The 14,994-nt window shown below is 33.1% G+C and overlaps 1 protein-coding gene across 1 annotated transcript; it reads right to left on the bottom strand.

Moving 5' to 3' along the window:
- Positions 1-1,083: 1,083 nt before the first annotated feature.
- LOC118754415 lies at positions 1,084-10,852 on the bottom strand. Its single transcript, XM_036489289.1, has 4 exons — positions 10,005-10,852; positions 7,692-7,904; positions 7,265-7,525; positions 1,084-2,149 (listed from the first exon to the last, which is right to left on the bottom strand). The coding sequence occupies exons 1-4, from the start codon at positions 10,641-10,643 to the stop codon at positions 2,039-2,041; spliced, it is 1,224 nt and encodes a 407-aa protein (XP_036345182.1). The 5' UTR covers positions 10,644-10,852; the 3' UTR covers positions 1,084-2,038.
- Between the last annotated feature and the right edge of the window lie 4,142 nt (positions 10,853-14,994).

The raw sequence follows: 14,994 nt of genomic DNA, 5'->3' as shown, positions 1-14,994 counted from the left end.
ATGTTGCGCACTCTCGTTTTGTTGTTGCTGTTGCTGTTGCTGACGACGTCGAGGCGAACGTCCACGGCGCGGTTCGCGCGGCACCTGCAATTGCTGTTGACGCGCTGCTGGCTGTGGCGCTTCCGGCTGATAAGCGGCTTCTTGTTGCTGATGCTCTTCATGCCATACACCTACCGTCATTTCGGGTTGTTCATGCTGCTGCGATTCTTGTGCGCTATGCGTCAGATGTTGAGTGGTCGTTCGTGTGGTCACAGTGCGCTTTTCATTGACGCGCTCACCACGGTCATTAACATATTCGCTTTGCACTTCTGGCGGCGATGTCGACGAGTGCACTACCCACTCATTTGTAACGCTTTGCGGCTCTTCCACTTGCAATTCTTGCGTGGGACTCGTGGTGGTGGTAAGCGTGGTTTCATATTGTTGAGGTTCAAATTCTTGTACACTTTGTGGCTCATGGCTTACAGCCACTGGCCTGGCTACATTTTTGTTGTTATTGGTTGTTGTGGTTATGGTAGTGGTGGTCTCAAGTTTGGCATTTTGTACCTTACTTTTATGTAAAATATTTTCCGTTTGTGCAAAACTCACGGGACTCGAATGTCCGGAGAGCACTTCCGCATAGGATAGGCCTAATTTGGATGGCTTCAATAGCATGGACACGGCCGATGATGTGGTAACAACGGAATGCGGATCCAGCGTGTATGATAAGGCTGCGATCACATCGTATTTCTGTTGCATGTCATCGATAGATGTACGCAGAGTCTAGCATTGGTTTTAATAAAAAAAAGTAAAGGGCGAGATTTGCCAAATATGTTAGAGGTTTGGTTTCGCAAACAAACAAAGAAATATGTACATAGATATTGTGCATATGTAAATGTATGTAAGAGCCCTCAAAATACGATAAAAACTTTCTAGATTAATGTTGAACTAGCTGAGCTTGGAATGAATATACATAAGTACTATACACTGCGCTAGTAAACTCTAGCCTAAACGCCTAAAATGCTGCTAAGAAAGTGAGTTCAAAATGCTGCTGGGTTTCGAAATAACTACGCATGTTTTTTATCTTATACATTTTTATAATATATTTTATTTAAAAATCGCTTTGTTTTTTTTGGGGTCATGTCAGAGTTTTTTAATATTTTTATAAGTAATTTTTTTTTTTGCCTTATAAATAATGGCTGTTTACAATAACGCTATGGGGGAAATGTGTTGAACAAATTAAAACTTTTTAAGTTTTTCTTACGCAAGCGCCAGCAAATTTACAGCCTTATTCCGACAGCTACTGACAAAACTGTTCACATGACAATTGTCTGAGCGCCACAGCGTCTAAAAATATGCCGCAAAATCTTGATTTTGAGCGCTCTAACAAATGACAACTGTCAATGTTTTTGTCATGAACTACTGAGTGAAACAATGTCCATATACTGCGTCATAATTTTAGGCGCAGTTATAGTGATGGCATAAGTCTAGTCATTAGCGCGGAAACAGAGCTGTTAGTGTGTCGACGCTCTCGCCGCCGCCGATGCGCTCAGCCAACATTGGGAGTCTGGCAGCGGCGCGCCTCAGCAGCAGCTAGAGTGTCGCTCACACATATGTAGTTGCCAACATTTGGGCGCATTCAATTTGGTGTTGATGGTAGCTTCATTGGCGGTGGCTGCTACTAGTACATAAGCTAAGGTATTTGTATTTGTATATGTTGGCTTGTGGTATGCTAAGTACGCGCTTTAAGTAATTGAATACTTAAGTACTTTGTGTGTTCTTTGGCTTTAAGTTTTTTACGCTGCGCGCACAGTTTTTGCTTCCTCTACAACTTCTTTTTTAGACTTTAACATTTAGGTACGTAACTTTAAATTAAATTTAAAATAATTAATATTTTTTTTTCCTATACATTATTAAAATTATAAATATTTATATATAGTAAATTTATGTAGTAAGTAATGTATGTTTATTTTCTGCTGCCATAAGATGCTCGCATATCGTGTGTGAGTGTGTTTAAGTGTGAGGTGGTGGTGGAAGTACGACGGGCTTATGGCGCCTAAAACTATATATCTAACACTGCATCGTCCGGTGTGCCGCGATGGATCAACAGCTTGATGCGCTCATTGCGTGCAGTTATTTTTGAATGAAGATTCTTAACACGCTCCCGACATGCCTAAATACATATGCACCAAACACACACACATATATATATATGGGAGGAGACATATGGTGGAGACACATGGACGCGCACAATGAGCGAGCGAGTGAGACACGCACAGGCATACATACGAAGAGAGAGAGGAACGTGGAGGTGGTGGTGGAGATGAGTTTACACGCAGTAGCGCGTGAGTGAGACAGATTAACCCATTTACCATTTAGCAGAGGAAGAAGGCAATTATTTGTTTAGACAATAAGCATTTTTTAATGTTTTTAATTTTTTTTTTTTAATTATTTTTAGGTGTAGTGGCATGAGTTAAAAGCAATAAGCGTAGAGCAGTTATGGAATTAACATTTTAAATGTTTTTTTATTTGGTTTTGTTTTTATTGGATGACAATGAGTTAGTGAAAGCACGCAGTAGAGTCGGATAGCGGTAGGTGTGTGTAGCACCAAGCCGGTAAGCGTCAGTTAAGTATATGAATTAATGGTTAGTTTTAGAACAATATTTTCGATTCAATATTTGGCATTTTTGTGGGAATTTTTTTCAAAATTTGTTTAGCATTTTGTTAAAATTTTTATTAATAGCATTTAAAATATATTTGCGTGTGTGTGTGTGTGCATGTGTTTGTAAAAAATGTGTTAATTTTTTGTTAATTAGGTACCATTACCGTCGCAATTTTTGTTTACCATTTTTTTCGATCGTAGCAAATTTCAGTAAGCAACAACACCATTTGTTTTATATGTTTTTTACGTTTTATTTTTGTTGTTGTTTTTTTAGTTATATGTTTATGTACGTTTTAGATATGTATACGTTCCAAATGTAACATATTTTTTTTTTTTGTTTTGTTACAAAATGAGAATGTAAATAAAAGAAAAAAGAAATACGAAATGTCAAATAATGTCGAAAATTATAAACTAACCATTTTTTTATATGTATAAGAATAAAAATAGGCATAAATATGTAATAATTAAAGAAAACTATATGAAGCGTAAAAAAGAGACGAAGTTAAAATAATATGTGTGTATGAAAGAGAGAGAGAGAGAGAGCAAGTTTTTTCTCGTTTTCAACCAAACCCAATCGTGAGTGCAGATGAGTTATGCATAAGAAAACCCAAATTCTATAAAAATAATAATAAAGCTCTAAGGAACTACTACCGCTTATATTTATAATACAAAGTACCAGAAAAGAATTGTTATTTTTTTTTACTACGCAACCACTTTTAAAGTTCCAAGCACAAAAGTGAGGCAGGTATGTATGTGAAATGAATGAAAAATGTCTAAAAAAAAAGTAAATGGATAATTGAATAAGTGAATGTATGTATGTATGGCTCAATGAAAAATGTATGGGTGCGTGAAAAACTTGCAATACTGATGATGTCAAAACAATGTGTTTGTAGTAAATTATAGGTGCTTTAACGACAATATTTCAATCAGTGGCGGCCAAAAAGGGGCACGAGTGTAGGGCTTTTAAACACTTGTTCGGGCTTTTTTAAGCTTTTATACCTTTCTTATTTTTTCAGAACTTTTATGCGTTATGTGCGTAAGCATGCGCCACTTTCAAAAGCTCCTTCGAACTTTTTTCGAGCTTTTAAAAGCTCTTTCGAACTCGTTTGAGTTTCATTTCAGCTTTCTGTGCGCTAAGGGTAAAAGGCGCTTTCAGGGCATCACCAGTTTTAATCAATAAGATCTTTTATTATCTGCCTGTCTGTTTAAAATATATAAAAAACTCCAACAAAGCTCTGAACTCGTGCCGTTAAAGTGGCCAACACTGATCTAAACGCAAGAGAGTCTAAATAAATGAGCATCTTTAGTGCTTACCAATAGAAATTAGGGCTGTGCGATTAATTGATTACTCAAAATTTTAATTAATCATAAAGTAAATAACTCAATTATTCGATTAATTGGAAATTATGATTACTCAAAAGTTCAGTTACTCGAGTAATCAAGATTTTTGATTAACCATAAACAAAAATATTTGAGTAAAATGCTTTATGATGAATCAACATTTCGAGTAAAATGAGTAATCAACATTTCAACTCTTTACATATGTATAAAGTAGTTAAAGTTCCTTGATACTTTGAAAACAATGTTTCTGTTTTCAAAAATTAAAGCAAACAATTTTTTTCATGTACAGAATGTAAAAAAAAAATAAGCTTTTTCCAAAGCAAACTCTATTAACGAGCAAAATTATTTTTTTAGAGTAATCATATCTCAAGTAACTCAATTAATCATCGTTTTGAGTAATCAAAATTTTGATTACTCGAGTAATTGATTAACCGAATAATTGATTAACCAACTTGCTCGAGTAATCGAATAATCGCACAGCCCTAATAGAAATATTTAAACACGAAGTAGCAACAAAAAATTGTGTAGTTATACGTAGCTTTGAAAAATTATTTAAGCTTCGAAAAGCTTCTAAAAAATAATAAGTGCTTTTGATAATTTTATGAAAAAGTTATTCAGACTTTTAATTAGAAGCAGTTTTTTTTTCAATTTAGCTTAATTTAATTTACATTCCTGTCACATTTTTCATTTTTTAATCTTTCGGATTTTTTTTACACTATTATATAGTGATTCATATTTTTTTTAACTGTGCTCTGACGAGTAAAAATCCAAAAACAATAAACTAAAAAATTTTTAAATTTGACACACAACTAGTGCGTAAATAATTATTTTGCTATTCTTAATGCGCGCGACTTCAAGGTGAACACACACATTCTCACATATAAATATGTACATGTGTGTGCACATTCGATGTGTTACTGCGAGACAAGCGGCTAAAAATACGCGCTATGACGGCAGTCATGTAGGCATTTTCATCCGCTTAGCAAATTTTCGGTAAAATTTTCTTTAAATACACAAATTTTTACATACAAATATTTATGTATATATGTATGTTTGTATGTATTTGCTGCTCATCTACAAAAATTTTAAGCGAAATATATTGGTGCCACGTGTTTGCTACGTAATATTTATTTATATTTTTAGGTTCACGTGGTTCACATTTTATAATAAAATTTCCAAAAAAAATTGTAATATGTAAAAAATTTGCAATTGATTGCTTTGAAAATTGAAAAAACAACGTTTTCGCTTTGAATAAAAAACTTTATTTAAAATTTTTCTGTAAAACTTGGTTAATTTTTTTTGCAAAACTTTTTTTGTGCAAGAAATCAAAATTGTTTCTGGAAAATTTTTGAGGTTTTTCTTTAGTGTTTTTTTAATTATTCTGAAAAAGTTTTTAGATATTTCTCCAAATTTTTTTTTTAATTTTTCTGCGAAGTTTACTAAATAAAACATTTTTTCTACATTCTTTTATTTTTATTTTTTAATATTTTTGAAAATTTTATTTTCTTGTATAAAAATTAGCAAAATTGTTATGGCAAAAAATATATTTTAAGCCCTTTTATCTGCATGAGTTTTTGTCGTTTTCAGCATTGAAATTGCAGAAAATGCTTTGGCGAGCTTTTAAGTAGACTAGGTTTTTTGAAAAGTGCGGCAGTAGTTAAAGAGCTTTCTTAGGTGTAGCTTTTCTGAATGTATGGCTGTAAAAAAAACTCTGGCAGATTCTAAAAGAGACAAAGAAATTTTAAAGAGTAAAAACAGTTTCTAACACTTTACAACGGAAAGCTCAAAAAAGCTTCATAAAGTAAATTTTTAGAAAATTTAAATTTTAGTTTAGAAACATTGCTTTTACAAGTCTGAGAAAAGCCCATTACCTACTTACTGGTAGCAAAAAATTTACAATCTAAAAGCAGCGAAGGCTTTAAAAAAAGCTCGTCATAGTTTTCTACAATTTTCGCGTACCAAAACAAGACTGATGAATCAATGGAGAAGATGAATGTATGGACAAAATGATGTATGAACAAAATGTTGCTGCACGGTGTTAAAATACAAATGAATAGTGGCATGGCAACAAATACACTCAATCAGAAGAAACAAAAAAACCAAAAAAAAACAATGAATAATACATAAAATTACGCAGGAAATGATGAGCTGACTGACGTGCAGATGCAATCTGCTTATGATTTCAATGTGTGCAATAAATGTAAAAACTAAAGAAAAAAAATCAAATAATAAAAAACTGAAGATACTCAAAAACATTAAAATAAGCAAAAAATAACGAAATTTTAAAAAATTAAAAAAAAACAGTTTGAAAATATGTATTAAAGAAAATTGGAAAAAATAAAATTACACTAAATTATCAATTTAAAAAGATTAAAAAATTAAAAAAAAAAACAAAAAAATTAATAAACTTTAAAAAAGATCAAATAAGAAAATAAAAAATAAACCCTTTTTGTAACACCAAAATTATTTAAAATTGTTTTTGAAGTTAAAAAAAAATTTTAAATAAAAAAGAAAACTCGAAAAATTCTAAAAAATAAAATGCTAATCAAATAAAACAAATACAAACTCAAAACGAGGTATTTGTATACCACAAAAATATATATTGTTTTTATTGCCAATTTAAAAAAACTTCACAGCCACCGTGCAACTTGTTTAGCGTAGCAGAGCATTTTGCCACTCAGCGATTTCGTAGACAAAAAAAACAAATATAGAAAAATAAATAAATAAAAACTATTGAGCTTACTAAAGTAAAAAAAAAATAAAAATAAAAATTAATAAATAACAATGCTGCTAGAGGTTACTTAAAAAGAGAGGGTTCTTTGGGGTAGGGTTGAGGGGGTGCGTGTGTTAGTCAAATTACAAATTCTTTAACATTTGCTAACAAGAGTCGGTCGGTTATTGAAAATAAACAGCACCAAATGTTTTGCGATAATGAATTCAATGTCAATGAATAAACTGTGCTTTCTTTTCAACTTCTTCGAGGCTCTCAAACACTTATAAGAATGTGAAAGAGAAGTAAAGATAGAGAGAGCACAACAAATACCTAAATAAAAGGGGGATTTCTAAAAACCTTTCCTAAAGTTTTTTTTAAGCTGCCAACTCTCAGACAACAACTATTTGTGTGTCCTAATAACAGAAGAGCTTAACAACTCACTGCCTCACAGCTGCTAATAACTGCTTACATATATATATGAAATTTTATACTAAAATAACTGGTAATAAGTATTCGAAAATAACTATGTATGTATGCACTTAACTAACAACCTGCCTGTTACGTTTACATACCTGTTGCTCTGCTAATGCACGCTCACGATCGTGGGGCAGATACGTGGGCGCCATTACGAGCCGCAATTGTTGTTCCTCTTGTATGATCTTTTGACGCAATGTTTGCATCTGTTGCTGATAGATATCGATCTGATTGAGCGTCTCTTCGACACTAGTGGTTTTGGTGCGTACCAATTCCGCCAGTCCGTCCAAGATTTTCAATAGATCATCGACATTTTCGCTTAGGCGCGGATCGCCACCCATACCATTACGGAAGTGCACCTGCGGATAGTGTAACAGAAATAAGAGAGAGAAAAGGGGAGAGAAAGAGAGAGAAAGACAAAAAATACGCTTATTAATTTTTGTGATTCCTAGCTCTTAAGTTGAAAGTAAACTTCTACAGCAATTTTGAAGTTAGCGAAGACAATAAAAATCACGCAACACTCACCTCCAATTTTTCGATAGATAGGCGCAATTTGGTCTTCTGTACATTAATATCCGCCAGCGTTTTCTCGCAGTAGCCCAATTGATCGCGCAGCGGTTTCTTCTTGTGCTGTGGTGAACCCAATGCTTCCTTCGTTTTGTCTATCCAGCTGCGTATGTCCTTGATTTTGCGTTCACATTGATCCCATTCTTCGCAGGCTTCTTGTAGTAGGGAATTCTGTACATTTGGGAAAGGGGAAGGACAAAATCGGGATTATTTAAAAGTAAAGGTTTTTTGGTGCGAAACAAAACATTTTCCGAAACTCAAGTTTCGCGATCGTTGGAGGCGCGACTCGCAGCAGAAAGATAGCAAATTACCATTCAAAATTAAAAAAAAAATTATATATTTAAAATAAAAAGTTAGAAATGGCGCCATGTATTGTCACATAAACTTTGATTAGCAGGTTTTCATTCGGAATTTAATATAAATAATTTGTTTTTAAAATATTTATAATTTCTCTTGATTGTTTGATCTGATGTCATTATTTTTTGAAACCTCGATTATTTTTTATTTTTATAACACATAATCGATACCTAAAAATTTGTTCGATAAATTTTTATCGATAATTAAAATTTTTCGATTAAGGTTAATCAATATTTTACAATTTTTACAAACCTATACAAAGAATAATGTTAAAAAAAATAAGAAGCGATGTGTTGATATCAGCTGACGTCGGTATAGGGATTGAAAACATTTGAATTAAGAAAACAATTTGAGCAGGAAAGTGAAAAATTCGAACATTTGTAATTTATAATAAAAAAAAATTTTCGAGTTCAATGATTTTTCACTTTCAAGTTCTTTTCATCATATCTGATCGCGATTTTTTAGTTTATTTTCGAGGCATAATTTTTCGAAGGTTCGGTTGTATATTGGTTTTTAAAAATTTTTTTATTTATAGGAAAAAAGGTTTAAATGAAATTGCTTTTTTCGATCATATCTGGCGAATTCAGAATACATTGGTCGACAAACTTAAGCTATCGAATTATCGATCGATATATATGTATATTTGCTGAGTGGTTGAGATAATCGAAATAAACATTTAATATGGCCGATTTTTGAGTTCATTGTTTCTTTTAAAAAAATTTTCGTTACATACTCTTAAAAATTTAAATAATCGATAAAAAAATCGTAATTACCAAATTTATTTTTTATAAACTTTTTTGTTTGTGCGATCGTATGTTATCGATATTTCAGTCTATTATACTTTTGATCATATTTTACAATCCTGATCTGATGTATCGATATATCGGTTGGTAGTTGAATAAATTTGGATTAAAAATTTAATTCATGAGCATTGATCGAAAAATAAAAAGCCACGATATTTATCCATCAAAATAATGACCGGCAAGTAAAAGCATGTGAATTATATGCAACAAAAATTTTAAAATTTGCAACTAAAAAACAAAAAATCATAATGCATTTATTTTATCTTTTTCCTTTGTATGTTACCAATTTTTTAATCAATCAAAGATTTGCTATCGAAGCAAATTAAAAAAAAAATTATTTCAAAACAGAAATAAAATTTAAAATATTTTTTGATGAGCGATTAGTTTTTTTGTGAAATTTGTATCTTCTTTGTGACTTTTCGACATATCTGATATTTTTCAGACTAATATTTTTTTTATTAAATTTTATCGAAGTACTATTTAATGTCATGAATTATCAGCAAAAAATAGCGCTATTTCTAAAATTTTATTTCACGATACAAAAAAGGTCAAATATGACGTTAAATATAAAAATCTAAAAAAATGTATAAAAAGTTATTAAAAATGTGGGAACACAGTGTTTGTACTGATCAAAAATTAAAAAGATTACAAAAAATTTTTAAGCTCCGCTTGCATTAGTGTTATGATTTTTATAAAACTTTTTTAATTATGTGACAACGTTTTTGTTCCTTAATTTTTTAATATGACTTGATTGGTTTGTTGTTGTCTTTTTTTTTGGAGGCAAACAAAAGTTCCAAACTACAGTTGGTGATACAAAAAATTAACCTCACCAAAAACGGAAAAATTGATACATGATGATAAAAATTTTTACTCGAAGAGATAAAACCATTGTTAACTTTCTATACCCGCTAAATGCTGCGTGTCTTACTGGCATACTTACAAATGCCGACCGAACTATACCTTTCCAATCTTCAAAAAACAACCTTCCACGCAACCACGCGAAGTTGTCTTCTTCTACCCCTTTTTCTGTTACTTCATTTTCTTTATCTTCTTCCCTTTAATTTACTTCTGCTTCTTCTAATAGCACTACTATTCTTCCTCTACCACCTACCCTTTCCAGCAGCACCGCTTCCACGGAAACCTTGGCATCCTCAGCCTCTTGCAATTTATCCTTGAGATCACCCACAGTTGTCACTTGTCCAATATGTTCCAATTCCTTATCCATTTCGCTCAAATGCTTCACAATCGGTTTAATACTCTTCACAGCCGCTGCATAGTCATTGAGTTTGTTACGCGCCTCGGACAGTGTACGCAATTCGATTGTCTGATCGAGGAAGGTGCGCTTCTCGACCACCCACGCCATCACAATTTGATACAAATTCATAAATCTCGTCCATGCATCCAAACTATCACCGACTTGTTGTTTCTTCTCATCCAACCATGAGCGTACTTGTCCCAATTCTTGCGCCAACTGATCGATCGTCGATTGTACGAGCAGTTTCTCATTACTATTCCGACAATTATCGATAATCAGTTGTCCATTTGTCTTAACCATTGTGAAACGCTCATAAATGCCGGTGATTTCCTGATTGATGCGATGCAACAATTCCTTCATTTGCGCTGGCGCGAGTGTACGATCTTGCACTTGCACTTCCGCTTGACGCAGCCATCTTTGGATTTCATCTACGCCACTCAGATATTCGGTGCGTACAGTCTTGGCTCGCTTGAATTCCTTTTGTTTCGTTTCCATGGCGCCCTGTACACGCTCGGAGAGCAACTCTAATGCTGTAAACTCCTGTGCGATATCACTTGGTACCAAATTTTGTTTGCTCAGATAGTGTTCCTTGGTGTTGGCGATCAGTTGGGTGCTTGCCTCAACTGTCTTACCAACTTGTTGTTGCAAATTGTTGAGCGACTTTTCAATGGCTTCGATATGTTCGTCGAAGGCGTGTACTTCTTGTATCTGCTCGAGTAGAGCGTTGAATTTATCTTGCAGCTCCGAGATGCTATGGAAGACCTGTTCGATCTCCTCGAGATCCTTGCCAACCTGACGATCCTTTTCGCGTAGGGTGTCGTTTAATCTGCAAAAAACCGAGAGAGAGGAAAAAAGGGAGAGACAAATGGTGGATATATTAGAAAGATTTGAAGAAAGTTTGAGTGATTTAAGGGCTTATTTGATATATGTAAATGCCGTCGTTGAAACACGCAAAATTTATGTGCAAAGACCACGCGGTCAGCCACTCGGAAATTGCGTTACAATTTTAACACAAAACACTTGGGATTTTCTTGTGCTGCTTTTAACAACGAAAATTTATAGTTCAAAAAATGCTAAGATTTGCGTTTTTCTGCCTTAACAGAAAAAAACGTGCACGTATTTTTAAACAATTGCGACAATCCAACGTTTGAGAAAAAAGTTTATTCTTTTTTTTTGCTTATGTCTTGTAGTTTTTGGGATTAAAAAATGCGTCAAAGGTTTCCGTGGAAGAAATGCGACCGCGCTAGTAAAAGAGAACTCTCCAAATTAACTAGGCAAAAGGCAACCGCTTGGCAAAGGCAGCCACATCTGCCGACAAAACGTACATACATACATATGTACGTCCACTACTCTGCACTGTAGAAAAACGCCAACAGATTCGAAAACGTTTTCGAAAATGGTCGCAACAGAATTATATGCGGAGAGTGCGGTTTGTATGGCTGAGTGGAGGCTGTCGGTTGCTCATTTGCTCGCCACAAAATTAATGAGCGCTTTTGCCCAGATGGCTGCTGCCAGAAAGGAAAACCTTGAAGTCGAAATAGGCTATTTAGCGGCGAGATTTCATTGATCTCACTTACATATTTACATATTTACGTATGTATGTAGATGCGCTTTTAATATTGTGGAAATCTTCAGAGGCGCAGTACAATCACATCTCCGTGCGTTCGCCCATATTTGTGAAAGAAAATTTAATTACATTGTAGCAAAAGTAGCAAATCAGGGAAAATAAACAAATAAATGAGTAAATAACAAAAGCATGAGCCAACGCTTGCAGAGGGAGACTGTAAAGAGGCTGAATGGGAGAGAGTAATAAAAACTGTTTTGCGATCGTGATAATGCCGGTTTTTGGCTTTTTGCGCTGTCTGACTTATTGTTGTTTTTTTTTTGCGGCGCCAGGAAAGCAGTTGATTTCCAATGCCGCATACAAACAAATATAAGATAATATACCAACCGGCAAAATCGGATAAAACGAAGCCTTCAACAAGAAAAAATTTTACTTAAGGTGGCACATCGCCGCAACCGGTTTGTGTCCGAATCAAACTTAACAAACAATAACGAAAGTTGGTTCCAAAATACACTTTTAGAAGCTTTTATTGCTGATCTTTTGAGAATTCGATTAATTATTCGATAAATTCTTCTGATTAATTCCTCTTAGAAGAAAAAAATAATGAAGGAGACCAAATATGATTTGCTGCTAACATGCTCTAACTTTCGTTCCTTCACAGGCCCATCTTCTTGCCTGCCTTCGAATGGAAGATCTTTTAATACAACTCCAATGAAAATATGTTACTGACAAAAGCTCTTCCTGAAAGTCAGTAACGGACAAAATCATATTTACAAAATGCTAAGTTCTTAGTACTAAAGTAAAATATTCCCAAAACCCCCAAAACGTCCCGTAAAATTTAGAAAAATTCCGAAAAAAATACCTAAAGGTACCGAAAAATATTATACAGAAAAAAAAAGTGAAACCGGGAATTCCGAAAAGAACAAAAAAAACAAACGTGGCGAATGTTTCGAAAAAATATTATCGACTCAAGTTTTAAAAATATTATCGATTACCTTTTCTTTTTCTGAACCGTTTAGTATTGAAAAATTTACTAAATACCATAGTACTTTAGAATTCAGTAGGTTCTACAATTCACTGCCTGATTTACTATTTTTCCACTCTAAATACTTCAATTCTATTTACTTACGTATTTAGTAACTCCTAAATACCTATGGGTTTTTTCACTATTTACTACTTAGGCATCTCTCTTCTATCCGTGTTGTTCCGAAGGGATACTTATGTATGTATGCATACATTTTTATATACATACTAGCAATTACCCGGCGTGCTTCGCTGCGCCTTAAATGTATTTTTGTGTTGTAACTCTCCCCCTAAGCTCTTATGGCCTCATTTACAAAATATTTTTAAAGAACTTTATGAAGTTAGATTAAAAAAAATCGATCTATGAAGCATTGTTTATTTTTTTTTTGAGTTAATATATTTTCGAAGGTAATTAGAAAATATGTAAAGAACCGACTTTCTCTTGGAAATTTAATTTATAATCTTATAACTGGAGTCTACTATCGCACCCTTTCCTCAAACGTGTATTGATTCAATATTCAAATAACGTATATTTATATAATTTGAAAAAATCTCCCTACTATACAAATATGTACAGCACTATTAACTAATATTTTCAAATGTTGTGAGAGGGAGTAACAAAACAAAATTACTTTTAAGGCGCAGCGAAGCACGCCGGGTATTCGCTAGTGTCACATGAAATTAACTGAGCAAAGTACAATGAATAGCTGTTAAACAATGTTTCACGCACCGGCACCATCTACTTTAAATGAAACATACTTATTTTCGTGAGGGATACTCACACACCATATACTTTTCTATTGAAATTTTTCCTGAATTTTCTTAGCTATAAACCTCCAACGAATGCAAAACCGTGGAAATCGGTTCGTGCGTTCTGGAGTTATAGCGTCAGGAAGGAAAACCCTACTTATTTTTATATTAATTTTTATATTAAAAAAGATTAAAGAACTGTCCGCATTACACAATTTTATTTTTCACAAAAACGGTATTCATGAATTTTTTTTTTTTTTTTTATTTGCTTCCGCATATTTTTGACATAACAGCTTTCATTTTATGCCCATATTAAACAAATACAGAGAAAGTTTACCCGGGTCCACGTTTTGGTCTGTATCTCGAGACCCTAGTCACCCAGCTATATGAAAAGTGCTCAATCTTAAAGCATTCATGAACAGCTTTCATTTGATACCCATATTGAACAAATACACCCAAGGTTACCCAGGTCCACGTTTTGGTCTATATCTCGAGACCAAAGTCATTTTTTAAAAATTTTCTTTGCTACAAACCTCACGGAGCCCGAGCCCTTTCCAACGAATGCAAAACCGTGGGAATCGGTTCGGCGGTTCTTGAGTTATAAGATTACCAAGGAAATGTAACTTCTTTTTATATATATAGATATATGCAGTAATTGTTGACTTTAAATCGAATGCCCGATTTTTGCAGCTGTCACGTATATTTATATGAAAAATTTGAAAATATTAATTTGAACAAATGGGGAATTATAAAAAAAAAAAATAAAACAGCGAGGAAAATAATTTCCGGTGATTAATGACAAGAATTTCAAATATTTTTTATATTTTTTACTCTTTTATTTTTATTTATTCTCTACTTTTCGTAAATTTTTTTAATATTTTTTCATTATTTTTTCTTTCCCTAACTTTTTCCGGTAGCTTTTCATAGATCTTTTTCTTTCTTAAAGAAGAATTTTTTTTCTAAATTTGTTGTTTTTATTATTTTTTTTCCTAAAATTTTAAATTTTATTTATTGCTTTCGCCTTCTACTTATCGTTTTTACTCGATTTCATGAAATTTTTTTGCATTGTTATGTTCATTAGTTATTATTTGTCAGAATTTTTTGCTTCCATCTTTTTGTTATTATTCTTTTTTCCTAAATTTTAAGAATTCCTCTCAACACCCTCCGTTTTGTTTCATACTTTTTTCCCCCTTTCATGAAAATTGGTACATGTTGCTATGTTAACGCGAATTGCTTTTGTTTGCAGATTATTTGTTGTGATTCCTCATTCCTTTGTTATTTATTTATTTATTTCTTTTATTTTTTTTTATTTTAAGTTTTATTTTTAAATTTTCACCCACTTCTGCTGCTTGGCAGACAAGTTGACGTCATCAGCGCGCACCACACCCAGGTCACTCATACGCCAAGTAGTACACACAGGTATGTTGAAATATACATACATATGAATGTATGTACATATTTATGTATATACAAAATTTAAGCATATATAACAGATGCAAGGAAAGTGCA

This window comes from Rhagoletis pomonella, unplaced genomic scaffold (assembly GCF_013731165.1).
Source record: "Rhagoletis pomonella isolate Grant_MI unplaced genomic scaffold, Rhpom_1.0 Rhpom_scaffold_03857, whole genome shotgun sequence".
NCBI lineage: Eukaryota > Metazoa > Arthropoda > Insecta > Diptera > Tephritidae > Rhagoletis > Rhagoletis pomonella.
Note: the sequence above shows the minus strand (reverse complement) of the source record. Positions and strands in the feature narration are given on the sequence as shown.

Bases quoted from the DNA above. Each gene is read 5' to 3' on its own strand.
- LOC118754415 (XM_036489289.1), bottom strand. From the start codon at position 10,643: ATGGAAACGAAACAAAAGGAATTCAAGCGAGCCAAGACTGTACGCACC. The intron at 7,905-10,004 runs GTAGGTGGTAGA...CCAAATGTACAG, and splicing joins AAGCGGTGCTGCTGGAAAGG to AATTCCCTACTACAAGAAGC. The intron at 2,150-7,264 runs GTATGTAAACGT...ATATGTATTTAG, and splicing joins GTGCATTAGCAGAGCAACAG to GCATGTCGGGAGCGTGTTAA.